At 34.8% G+C, this 23,745-nt stretch overlaps 1 protein-coding gene across 4 annotated transcripts in view; it reads left to right on the top strand.

Moving 5' to 3' along the window:
- ERBB4 (erb-b2 receptor tyrosine kinase 4) overlaps positions 1-23,745 on the top strand; it is a 1,293,114-nt gene that overhangs the window by 1,028,568 nt on the left and 240,801 nt on the right. For all 4 annotated transcript variants that reach the window (XM_055573359.1, XM_055573357.1, XM_055573360.1 and 1 more), the window contains exons 17-19: positions 14,175-14,307; positions 19,498-19,620; positions 23,319-23,417. In XM_055573359.1, coding sequence (XP_055429334.1) covers positions 14,175-14,307; positions 19,498-19,620; positions 23,319-23,417 — 355 coding nt within the window. The remainder of the gene's footprint in view (positions 1-14,174; positions 14,308-19,497; positions 19,621-23,318; positions 23,418-23,745) is intronic.

The following is a 23,745-nucleotide window of genomic DNA, read 5'->3' as shown; positions in this document are numbered from 1 at the left end:
TGAGCTAAATTAAACTAGAATTCAGTAGATAACATGGGATATATTAGAACTAAATGTTACAGATTAGAAATAAAAGAATATTTGCCCTCAAAAGGATATTATGCCTAAGTATAATTTTATTTAATTTGACAATAAGGAAAATGTTGGTGACCTTGACAAGTACTGATTTAGTGGAAAACCTAAAATGTAATGGGAATTAGTTCAGTAATTAAGAGAGCACAAGAAAATAATTATAAACACCTAAATAAGTTTAGTTTGAGAGTGTATAAAAGAGACACATAGTGCTAAGGGGAGATATTCTTATGATAGCAAAATGGAATGAATTGGGTCACAGAGATGGCGATAAAATTGAGGCCATTTATTAGCACTTAGTACTTTATATCTAAAAACATAAGGTTGTTCCAGTGAAAATTACAAACTCATAAAATAAAAAATATGAAGTGGCATATTCCAGAAGGGCTTCCCTGATGGCTCAGAGGTTAAAGCGTCTGCCTCCAATGCAGGAGACCCAGGTTTGATCCTTGGGTCGGGAAGATCCCCTGGAGAAGGAAAATGGTAACCCACTCCGGTATTCTTGTCTGGAGAATCCCATGGATGGAGAAGCCTGGTAGGCTACAGTCCATGGTGTTGCAAAGAGTCAGACACAACTGAGTGACTTCACCTTCACTTTCACTTTCACTTTTCACCTTTTTCAATTACAGAACTTTCTTTAATACCAAACGTTCAATTCTCTAAAAAGGAGTATCATTAGGACTCAGAATTAACAAAGATCTGTATAGACTTCCAAAGGTGCTTAGTTTCAGCTTGTCTTACCCAGTGGGAAGAACAGCTCTGGTATAATAGTACAAATAACATTTTTAAATGTATTAGCTATTTTAGATGTGTGTTACATTAAAAATGAATGCTTTCAAATGATCACAACAAAAATAGATTGATACAGCAAACTACCAAACTTTGGAAAAGCAAAGCTCCAAAATAAGTTTATCAGGGAAACAAAAGGAAAAGGAGGAGGAAAGAAAACAGAAATGAAAACAAAAGCCCTTTAGTTCAGTTCAGTTCAGTTCAGTTCAGTCACTCAGTCGTGTCCAACTCCTTGCGACCCCATGGACTGCAGGATGCCAGGCTTCCCTCTCCATCACCAACTCCTGGAGTTTACCCAAACTCATGTCCATTGAGTTGGTGATGCCAAAAGCCCTTGAACCTTTTTCTTCCTTTTCCATTTTTAGCATTCCTAGAGAAAAAATAAAGTATTGGAAATGCTTAAAGAAAATGGCATTATGTTATCTGTGGTTCTCTTTAATTAAAAAATGTGAAGCTATTAATAAAATCAGCACAGGTATAAGTGTTGACATTAGAGGAGGAACAGGTAGACACAGAAATCTGAAGGCATATTGAAATGATAACTATACATTTATATTGTTTGGCACCTCAAATCCATAGAAACAAAGGAATCAACACTTCTCCATCCAAATGTTTTTTCTCTTTGTTTCTCAAACCCAAAATGAGAATCATCAACCTTCCACTCACCCAAGCACCAGATTCTTGTCATCTTTGGCTCCTCCTTTGTCTCTCTTCACCATCAGGTTTAAACACTTGATGTATATTTCTGCTGTTGTAAATACTTTTCTACTTCATCCTCTATACTTCCCTACTCTGTCCTTCACTGCCACCAATAAGAACTATTGAAATAGTTTAGTCTTCTTTTCCTGGCTTATCTATCTAGTGTATTAGAAGAATAATCTTTCTAATATACTCTTGTAATCATATTTTAATGAAAACAGACAAGGTTTTAGAGTAAAACAAGACAAAATTCAAAATGACTAACCATGTAGAATGCTTAAGACCTGCTGCAAGTTTTATAACCTCCCTCAGATTCATCATACATAAATAATCAATATGTTAGAATAATTATTTGACATAACACATATAAAACACATCAGCAGGCAAAGAATCCACCTCCATGCAGGAGACATTGGAGATGCAGGTTCCCCTGGAGGAGGAAATGACAACCTGCTCCAGTATTCTTGCCTGAAAAATTCCATGGATAGAGTAGCCTGGCAGGCTACAAACCAAAGAGTCATAAAGAGTCAGACATGACTGAGTTACTAAGCACAACACATATAAAACACATGCCAAATGTAGCTTTGTTTTTCAATCCTGGAAAAAATGTTTAGTGATCCCACATGGATGTCCAAAATCCTGACATTTTCCCCATAGCTGTAGCTGCTCTTACAGTCTCCTCCCTTGTCATTTCATCTAGCTTCTCATTAACATGTGCAAGTCCCCTCAGTGGGACAAAAGTTTGCCAGAAGGGCAAAATAAGTAGAAAATACATCATCTAAATGAAAAGGGTGATTTTTTTTTTCAAGGACATTTTCTTACTCCCTTTGTGTAAGTATTTCATAAATAAAATTGTTTTTAGTCTAAGGCAAGTATTGGGGTGCTTTATAAACATACTAAAAATCAAAGATGTTTTATATACATGAAAGAAAAGTGAAAGTGAAGTCACTCAGTCGTGTCCGACTCTTTGCAACCCCATGAACTGCAGCCCACCAGGCTCCTCTATCCATGGGATTCTTTTATATACATAATTGTATGTAAAATGAAAAAAAAAATCAAAGTTTTAGTTAAATTAGCTTGTAAATTATCTCAAAATGGGGCTGTTTAAATCTGTATTATATAACTGTCCCCAATAAACTTGACACAAATGTGTGATGTTTTGATAAAGATAAATGCAATTTTCTATAGTCTATGATCTCTGTTAGTAGCATGTGCTGTGCTGTGCTTAGTTGCTCAGTCGTGTCCAACTTTTTGCAACCCCATGGACTGTAGCCCTCCAGGCTCCTGTGTCCATGGGAATTCTCCAGGCAAGAATACTGGAGTGGGTAGCCTATCCCTTCTCCAGGGGAATTTTGTGACCCTGGAATCCAACGGGAATCTCCTGAATTGCAGGCGGATTCTTTACCAGCTGCGCTACAGGTAGCTTCAGGTAACTGAGCTACTTATGCCCATTAGTAGCATAGGTGTATGAAATTACAGTGATGAGAATGAATGGAGATTTTGAGGTGAAGAAAAATATTAATATGTGAGAATAAAGGATCGTGCCTATAAAGATTTACTTCTCCCCTACTTTAGTTCCTGTGGAGGTAAAGTAGGAAGTACTTTAGGAGGAAGTACTTTAGGAAGTACATAGGAGGCCCGGTGTGCTGCAGTCCATGGACTCACAAAGAGTCAGATAAGACTTGGAGACTGAACAACACGTTACTTCATAGAGAATCATTTATGTAATATTTTCTTCTCTATTGTGGAACTAATTACTTATCATATTGAATCATTTTGGTAGGTGACAACCAAAATTTTAAGATTTTTATCTTCAATTTTTTAATACTTTGGCGTATTGCTTCAGATTACCATGTCTATGTGATGAATAAGTAATGGGATAGAGCACTGTTTAGTGGATTTTGTATTTTGCAATTAAATATTTAAAAAATTATGTTCATTTCATTAAACATATGTATATATTCTACTTGTACAGATGATGTTTAAAGTGTCCTACTAATATGAACATTGTATTGTATAATAAGTATAAACCACACAATACATACACACAACTCTAAAGACAGAAAATTTACCTGAGCTCTTACACAAATCTGCTAAAAGTTCTTTCTTATCTAATTCTCTTTAAGTATTTTATTTGTAACAATTCATAGATATTTTTCAATTATATTTCAGCAAAGCTGAAAACAATTCAAAGTTGTAAAATTCATAGGTGGGTTATTTGTACTCTTAGGATTGTGTATTTAATCATGAGAATAATTGCCTCAAAAATCAAATGTGCAGGTTTGTATGCTTTCCTAAAACTGCAACAAACAAAAACTCATAGATAGGTATAAATATTACTTGTAAATTGGAGGAAGGAATCACTGTAAAACTATCAGAATTTTTTTTCAGTTCTAATTCTAGACATAATCCAAGTGATATTTGCATATTTGTTTAATGGTAAAATCTTTTCTGAAATACCTTGTAATGCTGTGTTTTGAATAATATGTAATAGCATATTGAAAACTTATTGGGAAAAACATTTATTTAAACACATGAAAAGTCAAGAAACATTCATTTTCTTAGGAAGAGGGACAGAATATTTTGCTTCATCTGCTTTAGCACTTACATTTCTGGTCACATTTAAGATATAATAGAGAAATCTCAAATCCTAATCAAAGGATACTGTAATACCCTAGGTAATATACTGTAATACTCTAGGTCTCATCAAATAAAAGCTATAACTATCAACTGATGAATGCCTCAGAGTTTTATCCACATCACTTTCCTTTGCTCAAAAAACAAAAGATGTGTTATATTTATAGAGCAAGTAGAATTATGGATCAGATAAGTACAGTTTACATGAGGGGAAAAAGAAAAAAAAAAAAAACATTAATATGGCTCTCCTTGCCCTAGGCAGTAACCCTTAAACTGTCTTCTGGGGAATTTCAATATTTTCTAGTGTTTCAAGATCTCTTGTTTCAAATCTGAACCATTTTGGGGAAGACTGAACAGATGAACAGTGCAGTAAGGACTATCACCAGAGTGATAGATTCTGCTTGTCTTTGCTTTTCCTTTAGGAAATTCAAGTTTTTTAATCCCCTTAAAATCTTGTTAACTGTTCTCTCACTGAGAAAATAAAATGAAGCTAACTGAAGAACTAAAGCACTTATAATTGTCAATAAGCACATAAATGACTTAATAGACATGAACCATAATGGACATAGCAATGCAAAGAAAGTGCCAGTGTGATGAGAATTATAACATTAAGATAATATAAAATCAAATGTAAAATTAAATAAAAACTAAATATAAAATCAAAGAGTTTATTAGAACTCCTAAATAAATTTATGTGCATTTTATATTCTCTATTATCAAATATAAGTATTGAAGAAAAATCTGATTAATTCTATTTCTCTTCTCTAAAGTAATTTTAATGAAACATCTTTAGAAAGACAACTTAATATAGCTGAAAAATTGATGAACTTGAGATTACAAGATGTAAGATCTTAGCATTACTATTTATGTTTGACCTTATCTATGTATCTTACCTATTTTGAGTCTATTTCTTATTTTTAATATGGGGGTTATAAGATCTATCTATATTGCATAGTTATAGTGAGAGTATGCAATGTATGTAAAAAGAAAATTTTAATTAAAATTATACAAGTATTATTAGAATGAAAAGTCTTATAGTCAATCTATTTAAATTATTTGAACATTAAGTGCAGTATTTAAGACCAAACAAATCCCTGGTATATCTTTATAAAAGGGGACAGTTCTATATCAAGATAGAATCTTTGATGTTTTCATTTCTATTAGATTATTTCCCTTTGAAAAAGGAAATAATTGTTAATGACATTACAAGTGTCGTAAAACCAATGAGTACCTAATGGCAGTCAAATCTTGTGTTCCTCTTATTTGGACAGAACTTTTCCTGTGTTTGTATTTCCCTTGTGGCTCAGCGGGTAAAGAATCTGCCTGCAATGGCGGGAGACCTGGATTCCATCCCTGGGTTGGGAAGATCCCTTGGAGGAGGAAAAAACTACTCACTCCAGTATTCTGGCCTAGAGAATTCCATGGACTATACAGTCCATGCGGTCACAAAGAATCGGACATAACTGAGTGACTTTCACTTTCCTGTGTTTAAACTGCTTACATACATAATTAATATAATATTGAAATGGTCCTATTTGTGAAGTGGTATTATTTGTCTCAGTTGGCAACTGAGTCTAAGAATTTTCTTTCAGTAAAGAGTCAAGATGTTTTTGATCAACTACATTTAAAGAGCAAATTAGGAAATATAGTCTATTACTGTGGATACATTTAACCTCTGGTCCATGATAGATTCATGCTTTTTGTCTGATGGTTACTATAACATTTTTGGAGAAAAGATAAGATACAGGATGTTAACCAATGTCATATAATCATATTTTTAAGACAAAATATAAGCTTACAGAGAGTCATCACTTCTGACTCTAATGTATGAAACATCCATTTGTGTTATATGTAGGTTTGTTGTTGTTGTTGTTTGGTCACTTAGTGTGTCTGACTCTTTGCAACACCATGGACTGTAGCCCGCCAGACTCCTCTGTCCATGGGATTCTCATGGTTTATTACAGACAGTAACTAACTTACCTTCCCAGGAAGTGAAACTTGCTAATACTTAGGTCTCTTGTATGAATGTGTACGTGTTCATTTATTTATACATATTATATGTAAAGAGTTAGGGAACTTCCCTGGTGGCTCAGACAGTAAAGCATCTGCCTACAGTGCTGGAGACCCAGGTTCAATCCCTGTGTTGGGAAGATCTCCTGGAGAAGGAAATGGCAACCCACTCCAGTATTCTTGCCTGGAAAATCCCATGGATGGAGGAGCCTGGTTACAGTCTACAGACTACAGTCCATGGGGTTGCAAAGAGTTGGATACGACTGAGCGACTTCACTTTTTTATGTAAAGAGTTATATGGAAGTGTCCTAGATTCTCTAAACTGTGCCAAGTATTTATCAAAGGACAAACATTTAATTTACTGTTCACAAAAGTGTACTTTTGAGAGTGAAGGGGGTTCTATTGGTACTTAACAGTGGTACAAACTGAGACTGTCTTGGCCTAAGTAAGGCATATATTTTGCCAGTACTTAAGGTGTTTGCTGGTACTAGTGGTAAAGAATCCACCTGCCAAAGCAGGAGACTCATGAGTCGTGGGTTTGATCTCTCGGTTGGGAAGATCCCCTGGAGTAGAAAATGGCACCCCACTCCAATATTCTTGCCTAAAAAATCCCATGGACAGAGGAACCTGGAGGGCTACAGTCCATGGGGTCACAAAGAGTCCAACACAACTGAGCACTGTTTCAAAAGTATTTGATTTCATGATAGTATTAAACAAGGATCCCTGGTGGCTCAGACGGTAAGGCATCTGTCTACAATGCAGGAGACCCAGGTTCGAGCCCTGGGTTGGGAAGATCCCCTGGAGAAGGAAATGGCAATCCACTCTAGTACTATAGCCTGGAAAATCCCATGGATAGAGGAGCCTGGTAAGGGTCTATGGGGTCGCAAAAAGCTGGATATGACTGAGCGACTTTGCTTTCACTTTCAGAGGCAAATATGTCAGATCTCAGGAATCTGAGAAAGACCAGGTAGCTCCTGCTGTGTTTATTTCTCATTACCTTTGGTGAAGAATGTGCTTATGTCTATTTAAACTGAGTTATTGGATGGTGGTACTGCTCTTCCAACTAGTGGAGGCAGACATATAATTATTAGGTTGGTGAAAAAGTAATTGTGGTTTTGCATTGTTGAACTTTGCTGTTTGATATTGGAATACATTCTTAAATGTTTAATATGTTTTATTATATACCATCTTAATGAGCATTTCTGACTTTATGTTTTTTGTTAATGACTGATTACTAGCTGTTTATATTTATTTTAGACTAGGGAAATGATGTTAGACAAAAAGCAAGGTAGAATGAGTTTTTTATTTGAGTTGAAAATGGGTTGTAAAACAGCAGGGACAACTTGCAACATCAACAACTCATTTGGCCCAGGATCTGCTAGTGAACGTACAGTGCAGTGGTGGTTCAACAAATTTTCTGAAGGGGATGAGTGCTTTGAAGATGCAGAGCACAGTGGCTGGCCATTGGAATATGACAGTGAGCAATTGAGACGATCATGGAAGCTGATCCTCTTACAACTAGGAGATGTTGCCAAAGGATGTCGACCATTCTATGATAATTCAGCATTTGAAGCAAATTGGAAAGGTGAAAAAGCGCAATAAGTGAGTGCCTCATGAGCCGACTGCAAATCAAAAAAAAATCATTTTGAAGTGTCATGTTCTTTTATGCTATGCAACAGCAACAGACCATTTCTTGATCAGACTGTGACATGTGATGAAAAGTGGATATTGTTTGACAGCCGGTGATGACCAGCTCAGTGGTTAGACCAAGAAGAAGCTCCAAAGACTTCCCAAAGCCAAACTTGCACACACACAAAAAAAGTCATGGTCACTGTTTGGTGGTCCCCATCTGATCCACTGCAGCTTTCTGAATCCCAGCAAAATCATTATATCTGAGGGGTACAGTCAGTAAATCAGTAAGTCAATGGGATACACTGAAAACTGCAACACCTGTAGCTGGCATTGGTTGACAGAAAGGGCACAATTATTCTCCACAACACCACCCGACCGCATGTCACACAACCAACATTTCCAAAGTTGAAAGAATTGGGCTCCAAAATTTTGCCTCATTCCCCATGTTCATCTGACCTCTCGCCGACTGACTACTACTTCTTTAAGCATTGCCACGGTGTTTTGCGGGAAAACGCTTCGACAACCAGCAGGAGTCAGAAAATGCTTTCCAAGAGTTTGTCGAATCCTGAAGAGCAGATTTTTTACGCTACAGGAATAAACAAACATTTTTTGTTGTCAAAAATGTGTTGATTGTAATAGTTCCTATTTTGATTAATAAAGATGTGTTTGAGCCTAGTTATAATTTAAAATTCACAGCCCGAAACCACAATTACTTTTCACCAAGCTAATAAAACTCAAATTGGTCTGAGGTGGAAGCATTTTTCCAGCATGATGTAATACTATAAGGAAAAATTGTGAAGATTTGAAAGGTAAACATAAAGTAATAATGCTAGAGACATTATTTTACACTTTCATTTAAACTTTGTTATTCAAAAATGGTTAAAATGATCTCATTAGCCTGTTAGACTTGTTTGTTTATAATTCTGTGTAAATTAAAAAAAAAAATCAGTTTAACACCTTTAGTACCCATCATGGACAGAAAATAAAGCAGCCCTAAGCTTTAAAAAAAAAAAATGTTTATTTATTTGGCTGTACTGGGGCTGAGCTGTGGTATTTGGGGATCTTTAGTTTTGGCATGCAAACTCTTCACTGCAGCATGTGGAATCTAGTTCTGACCTGGGATTACCCAGGCCCGCTGTATTGGGAGTGTGGGATCTTAGCCAATGGGACACCAGGGAAGCCCTATGGCCCTAAGTCTGATCCAAACAATTCTGAGGATCTGACTTCAAATTGTTTAATTTAGAGCTTCTAAAAGTGGAGTTCTTTGATATAAAGTCAATACCGTGAGTTGTAAACTATATCGTCAGTGTGTTATATTAATAGAATATCTGATTGATTCCTTTATCTGTAATTGAAAATTATTCTATACTTAAGAAATAAAGAAAAATATGCCTATATTATAAATTTAAAATACTTTTATTTGGTGAAATTAACACAAAAAAATCTTATAGACTTAGAATTCTTTTCACTAGTGGAAAAGAAGCTGCCTGCCAAGGCAGGAGACTTAAGAGACACAGGTTTGATCCCTGGGTTGGGAAGATCCTCTGGAATAGGAAATGACAACCACTCCAGTATTCATGCCTGGAGAATCCCATGGACAGAGGAGCCTAGCGGGCTACAGTCCATAGGGACACCACTGAAGTGACTTAGCACAGCACAGCACGTGAGTATATTAAAGTACCAGTCTTACTAAGTTTACAATTTTAAAGAAAATACCACTGCACATATTTTGTAGAATAGTCTGCCCTTGACATTAAATGAAACAAAATTGGTGTAATCAAATAGTTTTAAAGCCATTTGAATTTTAATCATAAATTATATTGACTTTGTTTCTGATTTGTTATCTGAAAGGAAACAGATCAGTGAAAGAAAGTATGTGGACGTTTATAAAATCAAGTTCCATGATTCACTCACATTTTGTATTCTCCGGTGAGGAATAACATAGTTCAAATATACTAATGACTAATAAGAATACATCGTATTATATGAATAGCATAGTCTGGGGAGACACTACTCTTCAATATACAATTTTTTTTTTGAAATATATAAATTTTTTTTATTAGTACAGATTTTTTTTAAACCTCAAACACTGTATTAGTTTTGCCAAACAATAGATAATTGCATTCAAGATTATAGAGTAATTTATAGTGTTGTCTCTGAACTTCTAAAAGAAACTGTGAAATCCAAGTTATATGCTTTTAAATAAATTAGTCACGTTCATTTGCGACTCAGAATCCTTATTATATTAGTTTCTATGAGTAGATGGGAGATACTAGTTTCATTATACTATTTTAAAATCACAGAATAAGATAAAATATCATCTGATAGCATTCCTTTAGAAAAAGCTTGCACTTGTCACTTGGCATGCCCTATCTTGTATACTTCAGGGTATCCCAAAGGTTTTTAATGGACAGGCAAAAGACAGAGAACAAGCAATACTCCTATTACAGATAAGGGATTACAGAGTATTCTAGGTCTCTTGGTTTTGACCCTTATGATTTCATTAATGTCACATCTTAGCCTCTAAGAGGTTACTCTAACCCATATGTAAGAGGAACACACTCTCCTTCAGGGAATATAGCTGAGTTGACAGTAGTCAGCACTAGACCTAGGAGAGATACACAATTTAAAACTGCAACTTAAGTAACTATATCCCTTTTATCCAAAGGATTCTTATAAAGAGTGAAGCATTAACTTTCAGGGGGTAAAAAAAAAAGGGCATTGATCCTACACCTACAAATGTCTCAGATCAGATCAGATCAGTCGCTCAGTCGCGTCCAACTCTTTGCGACCCCATAAATCACAGCACGCCCGGCCTCCCTGTCCATCACCAACTCCGGGAGTTCACTGAGACTCACGTCCATCGAGTTGGTGATGCCATCCAGCCATCTCATCCTCTGTCGTCCCCTTCTCCTCTTGCCCCCAATCCCTCCCAGCATCAGAGTCTTTTCCAATGAGTCAACTCTTGGCATGAGGTGGCCAAAGTACTGGAGTTTCAGCGAATCATCAAAATTGCGGGGGAGTACGAAATGTGAAGTGGTATAACTTTTCAAATTAGATTGATCTTATAAAACATAATGTTAATTATAAGAAACATAGTGGCAATTAAATGTCTCAGACACATTAAGCTACAATGAATAGAACATACCTTCAGAAGTACTTAGATCATAAAAGTGGACAGGGACTAGCGAAATGAAATTTTAATTGAAAAAATGCAAAGTAAACATTCAAAAAGGAAAAAAGAAAGAAAACAAGGCTGTTATTGTAAAACTAAGCTTTTAGACAAAGATTTATTTTTCCTGTATTTTTTTTAAGTTTCATTAACCTATATTTCTAAGGGAAGACATAATGGAGAATATTAGAAAAATGTTCAATAGTAAAAACAAAAAAATAAGAGTGCTAGAGTCATATAATTCAGAAACAAAAACCATTTAGTGTCTTATTGTACATTTTTCCAGATCTTTTTTTTTTTTTGCACACATATATGTTCTTGCATGGAGAATCCCAGGGACGGGGGAGCCTGGTGGGCTGCCGTCTATGGGGTCGCATAGAGTCGGACGCAACTGAAGCGACTTAGCAGCAGCAGCATGTATATGTGTGTAAGAATTTTTTTCTGATTTAGTGCCTACTGTGTTTTAACTCAGTCTTTTTGATTTCTGGTCTACATCTTTACATGCCAGTATATTCTATTTCATCTACTATCAAATCCATATTCTAATTTCTCAAGTTATCGAAAAAATTTCTGTACAGCTGGCTTGTCAAAACTAGAGTCCAGGCCAGGGTTACATTTCACGTCAATTTTTTTATGAATATTAAATCTTGTTAATCAAAATCAGTACCTTTTATCATGATATTCACTTATTAAAAATACAAGCAAGTTTTCTTATAGAACATTGTTGCTTTTCAACTTAATTGCTTCCTTGTGGTTAATTTTTTTTTTCTTTTCCAAGAGTAACTTGTGCTGAACTAAGAAGAAGTAGGCCTCTTTAAACATCCAACAAGAATTTATGTATGAATTTTAGGTACAGAAACTCTAGTTCTTTGCTTCTTTGGATTGTTTGTAACACTCCCATTCCTGCAAAGTAGTAAAAGAGGAAAACTCGAGGAATGCAAATCAACCAAGGAACTGCTGAAGGAAGATAACAAAAGTAAAAGCTAACTAGAAAGTCATAGAAATTACTGTCTGTTGAGTTTTTAAATGTTTATTTTCATTGCCAGGACTAAGTAGAAATGATATGATAACTGATATTCATTTGAATTAGATGAAAAAAATAGAGTCAGGAATCTTGTTCTGTTGGAAATGATCACTTTTAAAATGAAAGACAAACAAAAAAATAGAGAATTTTCTTTTAATTTATAGTAACATTGACAAATGCTTTCATAAATGCATACCACTTATTCTTTTGCAAAATGGATAAGTAGAGGAAGATTCGAGTTTAGTTCAAACCTACAGCTAAGAAAATGCTGGGAGCTATTCTCAATCATGCATAAATCCTTTACAATAAAACACTGGGCTAAGGAAACAAAAATGTAACTCTTTTTATAGTAGTGACTTTTCAGAGATGTATTAGGCACTTGAGCTGAAAAATATGCCTTGAGTTGAAGACTTAAAATGTTTTCTGAAATGCATATTTAACTGGAATACCAAAAATGTGATCTTACACATACCAAAAGGCATTATAATGATGAGTTTGTTTCCATACTGTAGTGTAATTTTCTCAGCACACATTTTTATATCTTTAGAAAATTCCATTTAGGAAAATCTGGTTGAATTATAGCAACATTTCAATGTGCTGAAGGACTTTCAACTGCCAGGCAACAACCTTTAGGATGAACCACTTTTTAAGGTTTCTTTGCAGTTTTATATGACAATAATATAACAGTTATAATGTTTAAAAGACATGACTTCATTTATAGAAGAAGTTAGACAGAATTTTTTTTTTTCCAACAGCTCTTTAAAATTTAAATATTTTACTTTGGATCATCCACTTTCATTATTTCTGATCTTTGAGCAAAACTTTATCTTACAGGAACAAGTAATATTTTTGTTTTTCTAAGAGTGTAGCTGTATAAAGTAGGTTCTTCTACAAATAGTAATATAAAACATAAAACACTTTACCATAGAGAACATGAGCATTCAGGGAAGTCTTTTTTAGTTTTGATATCTATCATGACTTCATAGTCAATATGTGTTTTACTCTGAACTGTTTCATATGACATATGAAATTAATGTATTTCAAGACTGACCACAGGAAGCTCATAGATACTAATCTATTCTAGGACAAGAAGTTAAGACCATAAGCATTACTTTTCAAGTAAGCAAAAAATTTAATCTTAGAAAACAAAAAGTGATCAGTTTCAAAAGCATATCTTAGTAAGCAATATATTAGAGAAACATTTTAAGAATAAAAATCTCTGGTCAATATCTTCCTATTTTAATGCTATTTACGTATTTTTATTCAGTACTTAATGTATAGACTTCTTTCATGGGTATATGATGCTTAGTCATGCTTTTGATAATAATGCTTACTCCAGTCATCATAACTCTGAAAACCTGTCTGACCCAATTCTTCATCTTTCTCCTGCCCCTTTTCCCAACAGAATTGCCCTTGACAGAGTTTGAAATAGCACTTTGTCAATGCATCTCTCTGTTGGTATCTTTGTATGCCAGAGGCATGGGGTTCATATGTCCTCAAACCACTCATTCTTGGTTTAAAACAGTGGTTCTCAATTGGCAGTGATTTTGACACACATTTGGCAACGTCTGGAGACAACGTCATGACTGGGGAGAGAGGGTGAGTGTTGCTGGCATCTAGTGGATGGAGGATGAGATTGCTGCTAAACATCCTAAAATGTGTAAGACAGTCCCCAGAATGGACAGGTATCCAGCCCTGAATGTCAATAGTGCCACTGTTGAGAAAGCCTGCTTTAGAGAAAATGTTGAAAATAATAGCATATATCACACGTACTATTTAAGTGCATTTTTCTTCTTTATAGATAAAAGTAAAATTAAAACAATTTAACGTGATCCTGTATCAAAAATTTGGCATATGTTCTTCATTTTGTTATCAAATTTTACATGTTTCATCAAATGGCATGTTGTGGCTGCTCATCTCCAAAGATTAGTTGTCTGTGCATGGTTTACTATTAAAAAACAAAGCAAAAAAAAAAAAAAAAAACACTGCAGTTTTTACCATGAGAAAAGGTAATGCGTTTTTGTTTGTGTTTCTTCTAACTGATTAGACTTGTGATATGTGGGTAAACAACCATCCTTTCCTCTTTTTCTGTCTTTTCTCTCTTACTGTTATTATTCTCTTTTCCATTCTGGTTGGCAGGACTCCTCTAATTGCAGCTGGAGTCATTGGTGGGCTCTTCATCCTGGTCATTGTGGGCCTAACATTTGCAGTTTATGCTCGAAGGAAGAGCATCAAAAAGAAAAGAGCCTTAAGAAGATTCTTGGAAACAGAGGTGAGATGTTCATTTCTTGTGTTCATGTGTTTAAGGACTTTCATTAGAGTTAAAAGGTTTTTATGATACTCAGTTTTTAATCCAAGTGAAAATTCTATTCGGATTTCTGCTGAGGATTTACATTTTTATAGTATGCTTTGCTAGCTTAGAGTGTAAAGAATCTGCCTGCAATGCAGGAGACCCGGGTTCAGTTCCTAGGTCTGGAAGATCCCCTGGAGAAGGGAATGGCAACCCATTCCAGTATTCTTGCCTGGAGAATTCCATGGACAGATGATGGGGTCACAAAGAGTCGGACACAACTGAGCGACTAATATTTTCTACTTTCTATTATACAAAGTTGATGAAAAATCAGAGTGTATAATAAATGTAGTCAAGGCAGGCTCATGACTTGAAGAGGGCAAATAGCAAGAGTCAAGGAAATTATCATATTGGGAAAAGATAGATCTGTTTCTTTGGGGGCCAGGGGTCCATTAATAAACTCTAGTATATCAAAGTAGGAGATCTAGAAAATGTCTGAGTAAGAAGATATCTTCGTAACAGAATGAGAAAAATGTTAGCAAGAGATAGGATTATTTTGGCTAAAATAAAGCCAGATCGGCAAACAATTTATGCTTTAATTAAGGGTCATTCAGTGGGTAGCCACCAATCTCATAGCATCAGTGAAAAGACAAGCTTCAGGATAAAGCTTAGACCTTCCCACACTGTGCATTTAATATTGTGCATGTTAGTTATTGTGAATATGTAAATTACACATAAATATTATAATTTCTTTTCCATTGCCACACTGAATTTTCTGGCATGCAAGATGATCATTTTCAGCATACAGGCTATCAGAGGGAAAGCAATTGCAGAAGAATGTGTGTTACCATAGCTTTCTCAACTTAAATCCTACCTCTGTCTCCCAATACACATACCCATGCCTGTCTGAACAATTAAGAGCAAATCTGTACTGAGACAGCCTTCTCTGCGATTGCTTTCTGTCAGTGTAACAGTCTGACTTCCTCTTAACACTGACAGGAATGGGAATATTTGTTCATTCATAAGTTTCTCACATTGATAATGAATTAAATTTTAGCTCTTTCCCTCTAGAAGTTGAATCTAGATAGAAGAAATATGTGACCGTTTCAGAAAGCTACTATAGAGCTACATGTAAGGAAATACTTTCTAATGATGAAAGTTATCTGAGATTAGAATGGGCTGTCTTATCAATAGACTCATTCAAGCATTAAGTAGTCAGGAGAAGGCAATGGCACCCCACTGCAGTACTCTTGCCTGGAAAATCCCATGGATGGAGGAGCCTTGTAGGCTGCAGTCCATGGGGTCGCTAAGAGTCGGACCCGACTGAGCGACTTCCCTTTCACTTTTCACTTTCATGCATTGGAGAAGGCAATGGCAACCCACAACAGTGTTCTTGCCTGGAGAATCCCAGGGAGGGGGAGCCTGGTGGGCTGCCGTCTCTGGGGTCGCACAGAGTCGGACACAACTGAAGCGACTTAGCAGCAGCAGCAACATAGACACAGAGTGAACATAGTAACAATTTCTACTTAAGCTGGATGATGCAGTATCCCCCACTTGATCACTTTCAGCTTTGTACATGTGAACATGAATAAGTTTGGCAGGCAGAATTCTCTCATATGGCGGGTTTGGAGCAGTCACTGAGAGAACCTTGAAAAGTGGAGTAAATAAACTAGAGTTGAAGAAGAATGGAAGGTTTGGTATATAGCAGTGGATATTTAGGTTCTTGAATAAATAGAAGACAAATTCTGTCTCTTAACCTTGTGTAGGAAAGGCTCATTGCTATGAAAGAGTTGTTTGTCTTATTTTATTAATACGATGCTTTCTATGAATGCCCTTCAAATTGGCATTTCATTACTAAATAAATGCACACTAATTGGTTTTGTAAGTATATTCTATTTTTTTTTAAATAGAAAGTTATCACTTAGGGCAAAATTAGATTATTGTTGAATTCCCATATTTCTCTCAGTAAAAGTAAATAACTATGATTTTCTACCATCTAAACAGAAGAGGAATTCTTAAGAGGATCAACTTAAATTCTCAATTACTGAAGCAAGAAATCTTGCCTCAGAGGTGAAAGTCGTTAAAATTTGATGTGCAGTTGGAAGGTTTTTAAAACTGATACACTTTCCCCAAATCATTTTCCCCCACAGTGTCTATTTTTCTGTTGCATACATAAAAGTAAGAAATCTTTTTTTTAACATACTTTTATTGAAATGCAGATAAGCTTAATGGTTTTGTAGATGCTGTAATTTAAAAATATATTAATGAAAGACAATCCTATCCCTTGAAGTGACAGATTTGTTGCCTATATTATGGCAGATAATGTTCCCAAATTTTTCATCTATGCTATATACTGTTTTATCCTTTAACAATCTTCTAAGGTAATTATTGCTACACCAACTTTACAGATGTGAAATGAAGGGCCAGGAAGGGTAAGTTGCATTCTAAGCTTATGAGTGGCAGAAATGGTATAAAAACCCACAGATTTAAACTTTATCATACTGCATCACAAAATAAAACTATGCTTCTTTTAATGATATAATGTTCAAATTCCTGGGGAAAAATGTGTTTGTAAAAAAAATATTGAATGATATTTAAGAAAATTGCAGAGGACCAAATGTATCAGGTAGAATTATGACGTTTTCAAAATATGAAATTATTGCATAGTATAGGTCTATATATGCTATGTGATAAGTCGCTTCAGTTGTGTCAGACTCTTTGCGACCCTATGGATTGTAGCCTGCCAGGCTTCTCTGTCCATGGGACTCTCTAGGCAGGAACACTGGAATGGGTTGCCATGCCCTCCTCCAGGAGATCTTCCCAACCCAAGGAATCAAACCCACATCTCTTATGTCTTCTGTAATGGCAGACAGGTTCTTTACCACTAGGGCAACCTGGGAGGCCTATGTCTATATATAGAGTACACACACACACAGACACACACACACATATATATGTTAAGTGTATCTAACCCAAAGTGCAAAAGAAATCCAGTTCCCAAATTTACATATGATTTTTGTATGACTTTTAAATGTGATTTAAGAAATAATTTATAAAAGTTTCTTATTACACACAAAGTATATATATCAAAATCTACCAAACAAATTCTGCACAGCAGGATTCAAATGAAGAGGATCCTCTGCAGGAGATTTTGTTTTCAGGTTTAATAAAGACTTGTGTCATTCTTTCTGAGATTTATGTGACTTGAATGCAGTTATATGCATTATTACAATTTATATTTGAAAATGAAATAGCAGTGTATTGTCAAACTATTAAAAAAAGCCTAATTTTATTGATATTTTTTATCATTTTTCCCAAATTCTTGCTAACTATTCCTAACCGTTACTTATATTCATGATCCTGTTCAGCTAATTAAGTAGACTGTGATGTTCACAGGAGCATTATAATAATAACCAAGTTGGAGGACCACACTGCAGTTAGCCTTGTAAACAGACATTTTGAAATAGTGTGGTGGTTTTCAAGACAATGTGAGTAGGAGTAGCCCTTAATTATTTCCTTATGCTGAGAAGGAACAAGCTATTTGTAAAGTTTAGTTCCTTTATTAACTTTAAAAAAAAGAAAAAAGAAGAAGCTCTTATTTGTCTTACTTGCTTTTTCCCTCAAGCATAGGTAAATTTCTAAAATTTTAACATTCAGTATAGACTATTTGGTATCTGGAGTCTCTCTTTTGTCTACATTTTTGTTATTGTTGTTGTTCTTCACATAAGAAATTGGCACACATTTACATACATTTCTCCTGCTTACCCGTTCTCTCTGGCAATGGCATCTAAACCATGACATCTAAAATCATCAGCCAAATTTTACCCCTTTGGGCCATAACCAGCCCCCTTCCAGATCTGGCATCACCCACCATAATCTCAGCCTTCAGACCTGTCCCTCTCTGTGCGTTAGTCTCTTCCATGCCGTCTTCCTTCTTCTTGAGGCTGTGTCTAAACTGTTTCTGGTGACAGTGTCCTCCCCCATGTCCATCCATGTTTATTATCTCAAGACTAGTTTTAAAGTCTACCTCCTTTTAGGAAGCCAAAAAAGCAAACCTCATTCCCCCTTTTTTATTTTATTCCTTTTCATTCCATAGCATTCATTTATGATCTAGAATCAATTCATAGAATTTTAGAATTTTTAACCTGGAAGGTATTCTAGGGCCTTGTTGCTTAAAATGTGTTCAAGGAGCAACATCATAAAGAGGCATCTTCTAGAGTTCTATAAAAATGAAGATTTCAGCCCCAAATCCATATCTACTGAACCAAAATCTGCATTTTAACAAAACCCTCCAGTAATTTACACGTACATGAAAAATTTAGAAACACTGTGTTTGTTTATTGACATTGTGCTAGCTTGTTTTTTCTTTTTTTCTGTATCTACCCTGACTTCCTTGGTAAAGATAGTAAATGCTTAAAAAAAAAAAAAAAAGGTAGCTTTTTTAATTAAAATTTTTTTTATTTTTGTATTAAATTTCCTGAAATGAAAAACAAAACAAAACTTTGATAGAGTACAGTTGAATAAGTAAAATCTCTGAACCTTAGCTGAAGTTGTCCAAAAGAAGGAACATGAAGTAGAATTAAAAGCCCCTTATTAGTCTCTGCTGCTGCTGCTAAGTCGCTTCAGTTGTGTCCGACTCTGTGCGACCCCATAGACGGCAGCCCACCAGGCTCTCCCGTCCCTGGGATTCTCCAGGCAAGAACACTGGAGTGGGTTGCCATTTCCTTCTCCAATGCAGGAAAGTGAAAAGTGAAAGGGAAGTCGCTCAGTCGTGTCCGACTCTTCACGACCCCATGGACTACAGCCCACCAGGCTCCTCCGTCCATGGGATTTTCCAGGCAAGAATACTGGAGTGGGGTGCTATCGCCTTCTCCATATTAGTCTCTAGATCTCTATGAAAAATGGGGAAAAAAACATCGCTTAGACCAGTAGACCTCAAGGTACATACTTGTTACTTGTGTTCACCCAGGTGAAGATCATCAAAAGAGAAAGAGTAGGGTTAGAGGAATGCTCAGTGATACATTTTATATACATATGGTTTGTTGATATAAAATAGGTTTGTGTGTGTTTTTTATGTGTGAGAAAGCGAACCAGACAGAAAGAGAGAGGAACACTGTTTATTGGATTGAAAGTTGTATAACCTGTATTTTTTGTTTTTCTTTTGCTTTGTAGCTGGTAGAACCCTTAACTCCCAGTGGCACAGCGCCCAATCAAGCTCAACTTCGTATTTTGAAAGAAACTGAGCTCAAAAGAGTGAAAGTACTTGGCTCAGGTGCTTTTGGAACTGTCTATAAAGTAAGTAAAAAATAACGCATACCATCAGTTAGTTTCAGTTTTGCTTCATACTTGTTTTAAATAATAGCCAGAGTTATTGTTCTAGCCAACCTAATTTCCTTTTTAATATTCTGCGAGAAGAATCTTTATAGTATTGAGAAGTTGCTACACAAATGAATTCATTAATTTTTATTGACCAAGCTGGGTTTGAGACAGTCATGAAAAAGCAGGAGACACTGATGCAAAGCCAAAATGTGGTTCTTTCTCTCAGTCTCTTCTGAGCTCCTTTTGATATCAACTGCCTGTGGCAAATTTGTCCTTATTTCAGAATACCCAGATCCAACCCATTTACCTTTGCCCCTACACAGGGAGATAGCCCAGACAGACGTAGGCAATGTGCTCTTCTTTCTTTGCTCTTCTCTTCTATTCTTTGATCCTGTCAACTACAAATTGGCACTTTCCATGGACACTTGATATTTACCTCTACAAACATTAAATCATGTGCTGCTGATTTTCAGCATCCCCTGAAAGGAGTTTAGGGTGGAGAACAGAAATGAGGCATTCTGTGCTCAGGGAAAAACTGGCAGAACAGGTCTTCAGGTAGGTATTTTCAGGAGCCGATTTTATGAACCCAATTCTTACATCTCCTCATATGTAGAAAAGTACTAAAATGCTTCAGAGTGATGACTGTTACTCACGACTAGCAAAAGGCTTCATGAGACTAGCAGATCTGGAAACGTGCTCAATTGCATGTACTCTCTCTCCACCAAAATCACATAAATACTGACCTTCCCCCTCTTTGGAGCAGTTTGTTAGAGCTATTTGAGGTGCTGTATCCTGGGCTTCAGTCCTCATTTTGCCCCAAATAAAACTTAGTTGCCCTTCGCACGTGCGTTTTTTTAAATCAACAATCTAAAGACCTATCCATCAGGACCCTACTAGCCCATCTCTTCAGAACACACAGAAATACACTGATGTGTTAGTAAAACTAGTTTCTAAAGCACTTTTTTGCCTACCTTATAACATTTATAATTTAACAGATAATTTCCAGTTTTAATGTCTTCACCATTACATGCAAACTAAAAAAGTGACTTTGTAAAGTTCAGGTTAGATAGAAGGAGACGGTAACATCATGGGTTTTAAATAAGAGAGATATTTCTGGAAAGGAGAGTTCAAATGAAGGCATTTGTATGTTTACTTATTTAACTTAATTACAAAACCAATTCAAAGGCCAAGCTCAAGGTTAATTGTGGTAAAATTTATTTTTAATTGTAAATAACAAGAATAAGAGACTCTGTTGGGATAGTACTAAATCCTTTTTGTAATGTCCATTACTTCAATTACCAAAATTTGCTTTGACAAATTTCTTAAAGTGATATGCAAGCTTACATTTTAAAGAATATTATCAGCTAAAATAGGTCAGATCTTAAGAATTTTGTATCTTAAAATGTTGTTTTTTATATTAAAAGCAGAATTATTTGCTGGAAGTTATTAATGATTGGAATATAAACCTTAATTTTCTCTCCTGAGTTTACCAAAAATAATCTCAACTCTAAAATAAAATTTTAATTCTATGGTCAAATGCAGATGTTTCTAAATCTCCTGTTCTGCATATTTTGTTCAGTTAAATTTAAAATTATTAGCTGACTTAGTACTTTCTGGTCTTCAAAATCTTTGTATGTTCAGAGACACAAACTATCTTATCTGTTTCTCTTAATTATATCATGTTAGAAAAATATGGACTTCCATTTTAAAAGTAACTCAATCTTGAAATGTACCTGGCATATAATCACCTTTATGTTTTTAAAGATGATATGGTCTGGAAATTGAATTTTATTGTAAATCATGAATACTGTATAACTCAAGACCAAATGTTGTCTAGTAACCTCAGCAGGGAAAAATATTAATTATTTAGACATTTAATAATGTTTTATTAGCATCACTTATTTGCCCATTGTCCAAGAGTGGTGTACACTTATTGAAATTACTTCTATTAAAAGCTTTTTGAAAGTTCCATAAGTATGTTTAAATTTTATTCCTACAGTGTATATGGTTGACCTTAAGTTTTAATTAAAATTATTAGTTCTTATGAGGACATGCTATCTTAAACGATAAAGAATTATTCTTGACCACAGAAATGCAAATTTGCCTAGCCAATTACCAGTTAATTTTTCCATCTGCTTGGAGTAATGCTGTGCTTAAACATAAACTATTTGAACCAATATCGTAGATATCAACATAGTTGAATTTTGATCCCATGGGGCCTAGAAAATAATGACTATATGGCTATACTTATTTTGAAAGCAGTGAAAATTAATTTATAGTGAATTTATTTTCTTATTTTGAAAGCATACTTTAGATATATTTTCATATTGATTATGTATCTTTATAAGGTAACCGCTTCTCAGGTTACTTTATTGAGTAATGGTAAGCCTGTTCTCCACTTTAGTACCATCAACAAGAAATCAAGCCTTGGGCTTTTCCCCTCTATTTCTACATTAATAATTTTTTTTTAATTGTACCATAGGAAGCTTGGCCTATTATTTTGCATTTGACAGATGGATTTCCCTATTCACTATTAAATTCACTTCTAAAGGTTTTAAGTCTTTTTTTTCTTCATTATTTTGACTTTTTAATAATTCCTATGTTTCTATCCTCTCTTATGTTATTACCACTTTGGGTAACATATATACGTTTTAGCATAGAAGTACTATGTGAAAAAGTTTCAAAAATCTTTATAATTACAAGCAAATAGTATTAAGAAAATCAAGAAGTGGAGCTGTTCTCTTCCTTTCATTTTAATGTTAAAACTGTCCTTAGAAGATGTTTTTAATGTCAAGGCTAATAAATTAAAATTTGAGATATTTTTTACATGTAGACTCATATCTGCTTCTGTGTGCCTTTGGAAGGATGCACTTAAAAAATGTTCTTGTATATTTCATGCATTCCTATGTTATCAGGATCATTGTCCTCAGTTAAATGGTGGAATTGTTTACCCAGAAATGCTGTTATTTAAGATAACATTATACTTTAATCAAACTCTACCTATTTTATACTTTCCCACAATACATAGATGTTGTTCATATTATATTTATATAGGAAAAGAAAACTTGCAATGACTAATGTAAATATTTTATATTACTTTAGAAATAATAAAAATCCTTGGTACATACATAGTATTAAATAATATAGACAAATTAATATGTGTTCAATACTCCTTAGTACTTGCCTTTTAAAACCAATTCTTAAAAAGTCACCTTAGAACATTAGTTCTTAAATCAATCTGAATTTTGATGCATGAGAATGTGCTTTTTTTATCTTATTGTATTTTTAGTTGCAGAATAATTAGATAATATTAAAGCTGAGAAGAATCATTAACATTATATAGCCCGGTCTTCTAAATTGCAAATAAGACAATTGAAGTTCAAAATCAGAACATCCTTCTCAAAGTCATAATAAATTGATGATATCATCCAAGTCAAATATTGTTTTATATATATTTCAATGATTTTTCCTTTCTTTTTTTTTTAACTGTTTAAAGCTTTTTTTGTATATACAAATGAATTTTATAATAGTGTAAACACCTTGAAAGCAGAATACATATATGATTCATTTTCTGGTAATGAAAGCACATAACTGTTAAATCAAATTTTGTGTCTGATCTAAATGTTGTATCTGTGTTAATATAGATTTAATGTGAAATTTTTTTCCCCACAAAGGGTATTTGGGTCCCTGAAGGAGAAACAGTGAAGATTCCTGTGGCTATTAAGATTCTTAATGAAACAACTGGTCCCAAAGCCAATGTGGAATTTATGGATGTAAGTACAGACACCAGGCGATCACGTTTTTATCCATTATTGACTACTTTTAAAATTAAAAAATAAAAAGACTCCAACTTCAAACTGTCTTCTCTTGTAATGGCATAATGTTATAACTAAAGACTTGAGCAAGGATCAAAAAACTTTTGCTTAAAAGACCAGAGAATAAATATTACAGCTTATTCCTGCAATGTGATCTTTGTGGCAACTACTCAGCTCTCTCCTTTTGGTAGATTATCAGCCATAGACAATTAAAAAAAAGAGTACAGGAATGAGTATGACTGTGTTCCAGTAAAACTTTATTTACACGAGCAAGCTGAAGGCCAGG

The sequence above is a fragment of the Bubalus kerabau genome, chromosome 3 (assembly GCF_029407905.1).
Source record: "Bubalus kerabau isolate K-KA32 ecotype Philippines breed swamp buffalo chromosome 3, PCC_UOA_SB_1v2, whole genome shotgun sequence".
Classification (NCBI taxonomy): Eukaryota; Metazoa; Chordata; class Mammalia; order Artiodactyla; family Bovidae; genus Bubalus; species Bubalus kerabau.
Note: the sequence above shows the minus strand (reverse complement) of the source record. Positions and strands in the feature narration are given on the sequence as shown.